The 12,347-nt window shown below is 46.6% G+C and overlaps 1 protein-coding gene across 1 annotated transcript in view; it reads left to right on the plus strand.

Moving 5' to 3' along the window:
* Nucleotides 1-12,347, plus strand: part of adam19a (ADAM metallopeptidase domain 19a) — a gene marked incomplete at its 5' end in the record, with an annotated part of 144,460 nt that overhangs the window by 16,307 nt on the left and 115,806 nt on the right. Inside the window, one exon of the mRNA XM_080023546.1 lies at nucleotides 8,783-8,862. Coding sequence (XP_079879672.1) covers nucleotides 8,783-8,862 — 80 coding nt within the window. The remainder of the gene's footprint in view (nucleotides 1-8,782; nucleotides 8,863-12,347) is intronic.

Consider the following 12,347-nt stretch of genomic DNA (forward strand, 5'->3'; position numbering starts at 1 on the left):
CTTGTAAACAGCGCTGGTTGACTGGCCCCTTAGGGCGCTGCTGGGAATCAGACACTGGACAAGCATGGGAATGGCCTGCGATGATGGGCAAGTCTTCCTTGCCATGCACCCCGTGTACAGTGAGTCGGTTGGACTTTTGCAGCGGTCTCCTCAGCCGTTAAAGGGTAAAAAGGTAAGCGGGCAGAAAAATGGTCTGAGCTCTTTAAGGGAGTTCAATTGTGTTTTCTTGATACTTGGCGCAAATTTTGCCAAGCAGAACCATGCCTGCTGGAAATCTGGCTGTGGTGTGGGAGGGGTGTGGTTTGAAGCGGCCACACCTGTCTCTATTTAATTGGGCCCAGGATCAGGGGTGGTTGTACGCCTGTTGCTCGTCAGAGCGATCAGCGAGCACAGGTTAAGTCACCCATCAACCCACACACACAGGAGGAGCCCTTGTCATGACCTGTGTCCATCTGCTCTGTGTCCCTGTGTCAGAGGCCCCTGTAAAAGCCACTCGGGTGGCGTGTGACAGGCGGAACTGCCACACTGGCCTTCTGTGACCCATGGAGGTTGCATTATGCTTACATGATTCTCAAAAGTGCTTGCATGACAATATGGAAACCAGCAGCCGTGCTGAGTAGGTGAGAGAGAGACCACAAAGTCATTGTGATTTTGGGCACATCCATATTCACCGCCCGCCTTCTGTCCCTGATAATCCATGTTTTGCATCCAGTGTGTGGTTGATTTTTATATGCCCTCACAGTGCCAGTGTGGTGAGAATGTCCTCATTTCCACGTTTCCCGGTCAGACACCTAATTAATAGTTTGAGGCAGTTTTCACTTTGATGTAACTGATAGTGGCTAAAAGTTAGAGATGAGACAACGCAAGCGGAGGGTGTGAGTGCGACAAGGGCGGTAATACTCTACACGATAAACAGTGTTTGTGTCTGACAAGCGTCGACAAGCACTCTTACACCTCTTAGCTGAGGTATGGGCTCTCCTTAGGGGGGCACTGAAGCCTGGTTTATAGTCGCCGCAGCCGTAATTTAATTTAGGGCGCTCGCCATAAATGGCGTCACTGCGGTACTCACGATAGCGGCCCGCGGCGAATTTGCACCTCACAATTTTTGGAACTCCACACCGTGCGTTGCAGGTAATTCAAGATGGACGTGTCCGAAGGAAGTTTGCGCGAAGAGGTCCGCAGATACATTCTGTACAATCCATCCATGCGTGACCGCAAAAATAATCAGATGGCTTGGAATTCATGATGGAAGATAGAGCCGTCTCTGTCCAAAGATTTGGACTATTTTAATACCTCAGGACTTCTTTGTAATGTTTTCAACAACAATTTGCAAAAAGCATGACTATAAACTATATATATAAAAAAAAACCTGCACTGACTACAATAAATATTCAAACATTTAACAACGCGCAACTATATATTCTCGTGCTCTCTGGTAGTGCGCGCGCCATGAGCCATATGGTTCGCTTGCGCGACTATAACACAGCCTTAAAGTGGACCTATTATGCTTTTCTTTATTTTCTGTCATATACATAATATTACAATGTCAGATGTTCATATTACACGTGGACAAAGTGTCAAATAATGAGGTGAATTAATGTCAACAAACCGCTAAGGCTTCCGACGGCTCGGACGCTCTGTTTTCAAAGGTTTTTTCCACTCTCTGCACGAGCTGACGTCAGCTCATCCCAGATTTCTTTGTATGGTCATCTGCTCCATCCCATCCGCTGTGCGTTTCTCCCAACAAAACCAATGGAAATTGTGTGTTTTTGGATGTTTGAATTTCCTTTATTTTATTTTACAACATTTATATTCATCAAAAAATTCCAGGAGGGTGGCTCCTCCCATTTAAACACAGCGTCAGGAACACAATGGATTTAGAGGCGTGTTAGAATGGGTCTAATGCATACTCTGAGTGGTATTTTCAGCAAACTTGAAAAACGTGTTTTGGGGACCTCAGAGACCTACATTTACTTTTGTAAAAAAAAAGAGGATAATAGGTCCACTTTAAGGATCACAGGGCAGGGGGGCAAGGCCTTCATTGATGCAAGAAAACAGAAAAAAATATTAAAAATACAAAAAGCCTTTTGCAAAAGAAAACACAACAATTCAAAAAAATGTATATAAATTGTTTTTAGAATTTTGGCTTAAGAAGTTACATTTTCTTCTCTTTTATTCGCCCTCAAGGTAAACTCCCTTTGTTTCTCAGACACATGAAACATCAGCTGATCATTTAGAAATTCGGCAAAATTATTGACAAAATCAAAACAATGTTGTTGGCAGCATTACTGAGCGGTCAACAGGGATGATAAAGTCTTGATACTACAACTCCTCCTACTTTTATTGTGTATCGAGCTGATGACCGCTGCTTGGCTGTCATCGGTTCGTTCCATTGTAGTTCAGAGTTCCTGCATGACTTGTGAACCCTTACATGCTGACTTGGGCTATATGTAGCACATATCGTGACATGCTTATGCCATTCAGATCACAATATGGAAGTTACAGAAAAAATATAACTCGTAACAGCCTGGCTCTGCACATCTCCCAAGGGAAATGGATGCATTTGCGGCAAGCAGTTAATCAGCTTTAGTGCAAGAGGAAAGCTTTAGACTTTTCTCCCTTCCTTGGGCCCCTAATCAACACTTCAGTCTCGGGAGCTGGAGGGTTGGGAGTGAAGCTTGAGTCACACTGAAGGGTCCCCGGGGGGATAGTACAAGCACGTAGTGGAGGGATTTAACGCTGAAGGTTGCTTAACCTGCGCTGACTTTGTGTCTTTGAAAGCAGTCAGAAGTTTTCCCTTTCATCTGAAGTTCCACCTGCTGTCGTCCTTCAGGCGGCCTGTTGGCTTTTTCAAATAGCATCGGTCTACACTCTGCGGCATGGACTGGCCAAAGGTAACTAGCTGGGAAATAAACAGAACGGTAACTTGAGGGCTTATGCCGCAGCCCGGTTTGTGAAACATCAGTATCAAACAAACCACCCTTGTGAAAAAATAAACGACATTTTAAATATACTTTTTGGACAGTCATCTCTATGCTCCTGCAAGCCTGCACGGTCCCCGACCCAACAATGACCCCTTTCCTAAATGCACTGGCAATGGCTACTATGCGCACTTAGTCAATAATTTGTATCCCTCAGTCGGCCATGACATACGATAATAACATCCAATCCGAAAACAACCCTGTATGGTGTAGGTCTGGTCATTTACAAGTGTGCTGCGGGCAAAAAGGCAGATCATTAAAATAAGTGTTTCTGTTGCCCCGCGGCTGCTCGTGTTGTACTTTAGTGTCAGTCTGGTGGAGACGCAGAAGCAGTGATTCAGACCGTCCTTGAGACCACCAACTCGGCTCCTAATATGTCTCCTTCCGTCCCCTTTCTGCCACTAAGAATGTCTGTATCTAATGTATTGGCGTCTGGACAGATTATTGCCCTTTCCCCGGCCCAAAGTGAATCAGCGACGCAAAATTGTTTCCTTTGATAGAACGTACAGCCATCTTGGGCCGGCGCGTATGAATCACCCCATTTAAATTCAACTTCCCCCGAAGTGTGTTTTGTCAGCTCTGTGACGGCTCGTGATTCATCGGAGGTAATCGAGGCATCATGTCGAGACCCTGGCCGGGTGAATACGGAGCTATGATTACACGTAACCACATTGTCTACCAGGCGCGAGGCTTGAGAGGGAAAGAATAATTGCGATTTCTGTAGTCTTGTCTTCTCTGCCGTTGTTTTCATCTTTCAATGGTTTTCTTTTTTTCTTCTCCCAGGGTTTATTGGTTGTTCAAGTCTAATTTGATTTGATTGTCTTTCTGCTCACCTCGGAGATGGGTTGAGTCGCACCTTGTTGTAATTTCAGATGCACTTTCTCCTCTTTCTGCTTATAAAGGATAAGGTTTGCAGTTTTTGATCCCGGCACCACCTTGCTGAACGCTTTACTATTAAGAAACTTAGTGCTCCACTGCTGCTTCTCACCGTGTCTATAAGCACCACTCACATTGCAGCCACGTGTTTCTAAGTCTATTTTTAAACATGTTTTGAATAACAAGCTTATTAAAAAAAAAAAAAAGCCTTATTTTACATATTCTTATATATTTCACCAATACTTTACTTATTGTTTCACATTTATGTTTCATGTATGCACCGAACACCAAGACACATTCCTTGTTCGTGTAAACTTACTTGGCAATAAAGACTATTCTGATTCTGATTCTGATCTGATTCAGATTCAGATTCAGATTTCATTTCAGCTGCTTTTTTCAGTCGACATAGTACAGCAGAGGTTGGTGACAGGAAGTTGCCATGAAGCGGCACAACTTCCTGTTTCTATTTGCGTAGCGAGATGTTGTTGCAAATGTCAAAAAAAAAAAGTGTTTTGCGGCGGTGCGAGCGAGTCGACGAAACCCTGAAAAACCTGATGAAATGCTCGCCCTGACATGTAAAGACGGTCTGACTATATTGTGAGCTTCCTATTTTCAAAAGGGAGATTTAACAGATTTCGGGCTTTCTTAGGCTGAGCATTGCCGCTGCATTGGTCTGGATTTAAGCGCAGAAGGTGCAGCAGAGGAGTTCCTCCATCGTGAAGCGCAGGTTGTGCTGTGAATAGTTACCAACATCCCATTCCACCGCAGGAAGGAAGGGAGGAGGGAGGGAGGAATGGAGGAGGGAAGGAAGGGAGCAAGGGATGAGGGAAAGTTGAGGGGAAGGAAGGAAGGATAGGAGGGGAAAGGGAAGGCGGGGAGAGTAGAAGAAGCCAAGGGAGGAAGGAAGGAGGAAAGGAGCTACAGTAAGGAATGCATGAAGCCAAGTTACTTCTAATTTGCAGGTAAAACATTATTTATTCCCAAGTAAATTTCATATACATGGGAATAAATAATAAAATACTAAAATATTTATAAAAAAAAAAAAAAAAAAAATACATTTTTAAAGGGATTTATTTATATATTCATATTTTAACTCAATACATAATTCCTCCATATTCAAACCACTAAGTAACCACTAAGTGAAAAGGCAGGAAGTAAGAAAGACGATAGAAGGAGGGAAGGAGGAAAGGAAAGGAGGGAGGAAGTATCAACGAGGAAGGAAGGAGGGAAGGAAAGAAGAAGGAAAGGGGGGAGGAAGGATGGAAGTGAAGGAAGGCAGGAGGAAAGGAAGTAAGGAACGAGGGAAGGAAGTAGGGGACGAAGGAAGGAAGAATGGGAGGAGGAAAGGAAAGGAATGAGGTAATGAAGTAGGGAAGAAGGGAGGAGGGAAGAAGGGCAGAAGGCAGGAAGGAAGGGAGGAGCAAGGCAGGAAGGAGGGAAGGAAGGAGAATGAATGAAGGAAGGAAAGAGGGGAGGGAAGGAAAGACGATGGAATGAAAAAAGGAAGGAAGGAGGGAAGAATGGAGTCGGAAAGGAGCCGGGAAGTAGGGAAGGAAGAACAAGGGAGTAAGGAAGGAATGGAACAAGGATGCACTGAAAGACAGGACGGCGGGAGGAACGAAGGAGGTAAGCAATGAAGGAAGAGAGGGAGGAAGGAAGGAAGGAGGGAAGGGGGAAGGGAGGACAGAAGAAGGGAGGGAGGAAGGAAGGAAGGCGGGAGGAAGGAGGGAAGGAAGGAAGGAAGGAAGGAAGGAAGGGAGGGGCAAAGGCAGGAAGTGGGAAGAAGGAGGGAAGGAGGAAAGGAAAGCATGGAGGGTCCACTTTAAAAAATACTGTAAAAGTTTCTGTTTGTCATCAACCTTCCTGATATGACCATCAGATGAACACACACACACACACACACACACACACACACACACACACACACACACACACACACACACACACACACACACACACACACACACAATATGGTCATTTTGAAAAAACAAAAATAGAATAGAACTTAGAATTTCCCTTTGAACAGTGGTGGACAAAGCACACACATCCATGGTCAAATACTACTCCAGTACAAGTGAAAGTTGTTCAGTCAAATTTTTACTTGAGTAAAAGTACTGGAGTACTGCTTTTAAAAATACTATTCAATAGTACATCATTTTAATGTCAACGCATTGTTGTGTCCTTGCCACAATGCATTTACAGAACCTAATGACTGAAACAACGTACTGAATGCACTGACTTGCTTGTAGAACCTGTAGAATATCAAGCTTGTATAATATGCTCCAAAGCCAATAGAAATGAGCCTGACATCACCAGACCAAGTCGCAAATGCACATTTGTCCGAAACCTCTCAGTTCATTTTCAATTTCCAAGGGGCTTTACCAGCGGGGACAGACCAAAATGTCTCTGGACGCAATTGGATAGACCGACAACCAATCAGAGCATTGGATAGACCCACAACCAATCATAGCCCTGGATAGACCCACAACAAATCAGAAGGAACAAATCAGAGCATTGGATAGACCCACAACCAATCAGAGCATTGGAAAGGCCTACAACCAATCAAAAGGAACAAATCAGAGCATTGGATGGACCCACAACCAATCAGAGCATTGGATAGGCCTACAACCAATCAGAGCATTGGATAGACCTACAACCAATCAGAACATTGGATGGGCCTACAACCAATCAGAAGGAACAAATCAGAGCATTGGATAGACCGACAACAAATCAGAAGGAACAAATCAGAGCATTGGATAGACCCACAACCAATCAGAGCATTGGATAGGCCTACAACCAATCAGAGCATTGGATAGACCCACAACCAATCAGAGCATTGGATAAACCCACAACCAACAGAGCATTGGGAAGACCGACAACCAACCAGACTAACGAAAAGTGTGACTTGTGAAGTGTGAGTTGGTATATTACACTCTAACCAAATCCTGTCAGAAGTACAGCCAACACATCTTTCTTATCAGCAAAAGCTTTTTAGCGACGTTCAACACTGTCGCGATAGTGGATTGGACGGACCGCTCCACGTCAGCGGCGGCCATCTTGGTTGTTTACGATAGTGCTTCGACGGCGAAAAAGTGTACTTGAGTACAGAACTCAGGGTAATGCACTCCGTTACGAAATTGCCAAGAGGGGACTTGCCCCCTTGAGCAATGTTTACCTGTAAAAGAGGGGGCCTCCATATACTTTGTCTGTACCCAAAAAACATTTCCCAATCTCAGGCAGGTTCTGAATCATGCGCCCACTACACCTTGTTGTGTCCGTTGGGGCATCTACAGGGCGTTCATGTCAAACTCCTTCATGATTTTAGCGAGGTCAGACCAAACATAATGATTCATTATTTTTTAATTCGGATAATTTGCTGCGCTACTTCGCTCCTCTGTCCTTATTAAATCTGTAATTTTGTATTGATGTCGCTTCTGTCAGTCTTAACAGTACAAGAGGTTTCAGTTTGAATAATAATAATAATAATAAATATAAATAATTAAAACCCCCCAAAGGATTGTTCTTTGGCTTTGCCTCGGTGTGGACGTGACGTGGACCGCGTGGTGCCCCTTCTCAAACGCATTTCGCTCCTTCCATCCGCTCTCTTATGCGGTTCTTCAAACGGCCGCACGAGGCCTTTTTTTTCTTTTTAATGTTGGGTTTATTTCGGCCGTCCTGACTGTGACCGGTTGGAGGAAGAGATGTTGCATCCCAGTGGCCTAAACATATCAATTAAACGAGATGAAAGAATAGATGTACCCCAGGCCGCCCCCGTGAAACGAGCGGAATCATCAGTCGGCGGCGGCTTCTCGCGTCGAGCAGTTGTTCAGTCTTTCTTCCGTCCAGGGATAACATTGTTATGGGGAATTATAAATGTCAAAGTTATTAAGTGTTTTTAGTTGTTTTATCTGGAGGGACGGGGGATGTTGCGTGAAGGAAACGGGGCGAGGGTGGGGACGGGTACGGTCGAGGTGATTATTCGATTTTATTTTTTTTCAAGAGAAAAAACGAAAACAAACCGAGAGCAGAGCGAACGCCGCCTCGTTTTCTGCGCATGACGCACGGAGAGGGGGGCGCGAGCTGCGCTCCGGTCTCCTCGTGCGTGTGTGTGTGTGTGTGTGTGTGTGTGTGTGTGTGAGGGGCAGGCAGAGGGAGCCGGCCCCGCCCCCTCGCGCATCTCTCCATGTCTCCGGTAATGGAGAGAGAGAGAGAGGGGGGGGGGGGGGGGGGGAGAGAGACATGTCCCCTTCTGATGATAGAGAAAATGCTTCTCCGACGTATATCTTAATGTTATGGAACGTTAGAAACGGGTTATATAGCCTAAATAAATAGAAAATGAATGTTCTTAATTTCTCCAATACCGTCAACAGTACTGATAACGTCGGAGCTTATAATAATAATAATAATAGTCAAATATTCGCATTGAACAGTCAAATCCGATTAGACCGACAAAATCCTGAGTCGGGTACAGCCCTATATATAGCGCATGGCCCGACCCACGATGCGTCAGAGGAGAAAGTGCCCAACCTACAAATCAGGAAAGTAATTAAATTACGGAAATCAATTCATAAAATACATTTTTATGAATTCGAGTCACCATCTACTGGGACGATGATATTTACTGCTCCGCCTGCTTCGCCCCGCGCTTTACATTTGTCCTATCTGCAGTAATTGGCAATAATACCGCTTGATGATAAACCCATAGAGCAATAAATTCACCCCATTGATTCTGTTTGTTTTTTGTTCCCCCCCCGCCCCCCGCTGCCATCGCTCGTCCGCTCTCCCGTCCTGAGAAACGATCCGGGGGCGGGGGCGGTGTCTCCGAGCGTATGCCGACCTTCTTAGGGAAGGGTGATATCTTGGTGTTGATCGATGCGTCGGGACTTGTCATTAAAAGCCCCCCTGGCATGTTTTGTCTCCCGCAGGGCTGCCGAGGGGGAGGACGGTGACGGCGAAGTGGCTCTCCCAAGGGCGACACAGAAGGGACGCCGGGACCTTGATGCAGGTCAGACATGCGTGCTGCTCATGGCTTTTTCCGCGACGGCCGCCCGCTTGCTGGTTTTTACGTGTTGGCTCCCGCATTCCAAGGTCACCCCGTCCGGCGGTACTGTAGGCGGCGCTGAAACCAGTCGTCCAAAGTTGTATGGCGCGTACTGCTGAATTGAGCTATTCGAGCGGGGAAGGCCAAACAAACACATTGATGTGGGGATCTGTAAGATTATTTTGTCGAAAAAAAAAAATCCCAATGGATTTTAGCCGGCACATTTAAAAAAAAAAACCAGCCATTCAATGTATGTGTGTTATGGACGCGCTCCTCTATTTGGTGTTTCTGTTGCCGGCGACGGGGCCCGCCTTTCCTGGCCAGAATGCGTAGATGGCGGCGTGAACCAACGCCGGTAGTTGTCTTCAGTCAACTGGTCTCTGTGAACGAACATCCACAAAAAAAAGAACAGCCTCCCTTTGACGAAGAGGAGAGAAGAGGAGAGCCCCACAACCTCAACTGGCCAAGAAAAAACCCCACAAATCAATCATTTCCAGGGCCGCATACTTTCGGGAAAAACATTTGGCCGTTTCAAGTGGATTTCGGAGAATTGCAGGCCGTCGCAGATCTCATGGAGCGCCATTTTAAATGGTGCAAAAAGGAGACAAAGATAGAACAGATAGAACAGAACAGATAACAACAACGCAGCTCAAAGAAAGACGGCGGTGACGCAGGCGGTTCGAGCCCCGGCTCCTCCTGCCAGCATGCTGTAGTGCCCTTGAGCAAGACACTTAACCCCTAAACACTCCCGATGTGCCTTGCACGGCTGCCTCCATCGGTGTCTCCTAGTTGTAAGCGCCTGCCAAATGACGTAATGGAAGAAAGCGCATGTGGCCGAACTTCCGGACATTTTCACCGGGAAAACATGTAAAAGCTTTCAACGTCTCAACTGTGCTCAGGCGTCCCTCTGCTGCTGGCTTTCCTCGCCAAATCTGCTCAGATTCCCTAAAATGCAATTTTGCACAAAGGAAAAAGGCTTCTTTAAAATCCACAGGTCCTCGTCTTTGTTTGGTCTGAAGGTCACAGCTGCCATGATGCTGGATTAATGCCATCACGTCACCACCCTCCCCCCACACAAATGGCCACTTCAGAAGGGCCCGAAAGGAAATTCAATCGAACCGCCCCCTCTAACTGTCCATTGTCCGGGATCATTTCCAGCCGCAAGAACGAGCCCGACCCGTCACGCAAGACGCAAGGCCGCGTCGACAAAATGAAATGGAGCGATTGTCGGGGTGATCTGAGCTCGGGAGCAAACGTGGGCCACACAGAGCAGCGGCGCTCTTCTGGTTTAATGGCTGGTTGAGGCAGCGTCCTTCTCTCGTGGCTCTTTCAGCAGATATACCTGGAGGGGACACTTGACTGTGTCGTGCCGTTGATTGAGAACCCCTTTCGTTTTCAGCGCACGGAAAGATCCACCCTCCCACAGCCGCTGCCGACGCTCCAAACTTTGGCACGGATCTCGCACCCTCAATGTTGGGATTGCGGGATAAAACATGACTATTTTTTTTCAAAGCGTGCCCTTCAGAAATCTTGGATAGGGAAGGCGGTTTGTTGCCGTGCTGGCAAAAAGAAAAATGAATCGTCATTTCCAGATCAGGAGTTAGTAAGAGGTTAAACGTTCATGGCAGGGGAGGTTTTTTTTATATGTTTGGAGTGCGGAAGACACTGTCCTCCATCGACAGTTTTCGTTCTACCTTCCTCTAGGCAAAAATACCATAAAAAATATATAACATACCAGCCGTAAAAAAAAAAAAGAGGATTCCCACCAACACTAGCCTACGATATAGCCTGCACCAATTACTAATAACAAAAGTTAACATAGTGGCCTCGCCGATGGAGGTTTTGGAGAGGTCTGGAGGCACTTTTCCAAGGCAAGCAGGTTAGCTGATGCAGTTCGGCGGGACGCCAGGCTGCACTCACGCAATCCAATTTGAAGGTGTGGCTCCTTACTCTGAGCCGCGAGCTTCGGACCGCGAGCCCTGCCTCGAAAAACCCCATTGTGCACACAGTCCCGCGTCAAGACGGGGCTTTTGGAAGCGACTCATGAGCAGCAACAGACGCGTCGGGGCTCACGGTCCCCGGTGATCGCGCCGCCCTGCTTTTAATCACCTCCGTTCTGCTCTGCTCATCGGAAATTCTTCTTCTTTTTTTTTATTATTATTTTATTTTATCTTTGTAGGTCACACAAACACTTTTTAGACGATATCGGAAGGGGCTTTGGTGTCCAGGCTGGGGCTGAACGATTCTTGCCCCCAGAGGTTCTTCTCGTGTTTTTGGGGAACATTTTTGCCCGTCAGACGTGGCAGGCGAGCGAGGGGTGAGAGGGCGGAGACGGGAGGTTTAGATATTATCCCTTTAGAGCCGCCACCTTCTTGGTCCTCCCTATTCCAAATATTAAGGATCCAGCTGGGGCACGCCGGTGGGCGCGGGCCCCGGAGGAGGAGATTATGCCCGTTTCAGCTCACGCTCATCTCATTTTAACGCTGCGCCCTGTCTCGGTTGCCCCCCTCCCAGCGCTCGGCTTCGCCCGTTAAGGGCTAATGTGCCCCCTCGCGCGCACGGCAATGCAGCGCAGAGGCACGGACACAGGTGCAAATGAGGCGTTCCATCCCACTAAGAAACGTAAACAAAAGCGAGGCGATGCAGGCGCCTGGGCTCGTACGTATTCGGCGGGTGCCACTGCGCTCCTCCACATGCCGAGCGGCCCCTGTGAGCGGGGACCGTCTGACCGTCACCATCAGGTGACGACTTCCAGATTGTGGCTTGTGGCAAATGATCAACCTTTTGGAAGATGGAAAAAGGAGGTGGCCGCCTTCCACACCTCAGCACGGTGAGAAAAAACACCATAGCTTTTTCAACAGACGGCTCCTGCTATCGATGCAGCCCGCAAATTACATTTTTACTGGCCCTTTGTTGAGTTCCATGAACTAACTGAGCGGGGAAAATTGTTTTTATTTGTTTCAATTTAGTTATTGAATTCAAAAGTTGAGCCAAGGTTGGGGATAGCTCTGGTATATTGCGAGTATGTATTGAGTATTTTGACCAAAAGTGGTGTTTCTTTCTGTCCATTGTTGACAAAGGGGCTTAATGACTTGCAGCACATCTTTATGAACTCCAACTTCACAGAGATGCAGCGCTGTAAATGCTTTATAGTACGCTTTTTTTGTTTTGTTTCAAATTCACTGTTGTATTTCAACTTCACGTTACATTTAGGTTGTATGCATCTAGACAATACATCCAGCCATTGTGACATGCCTCTACACCAGGGCTGGGCAAACTACGGCGTTGTTTAATCTGGCCCGCGAGGTATTTACATCAACAACAATCCTATCATATATTTCAATTTGTAGTATTCATTTAACTGTTATTTTCCTGTAATACTTCACTACTACATTGCCGGGCCTTCTCTGATGTCAAGTTACTCTTCTTCACTTTACCTGATCGTCACG

This window comes from Zeus faber (genome assembly GCF_960531495.2).
Source record: "Zeus faber genome assembly, chromosome: 22".
Taxonomy (NCBI): Eukaryota; Metazoa; Chordata; class Actinopteri; order Zeiformes; family Zeidae; genus Zeus; species Zeus faber.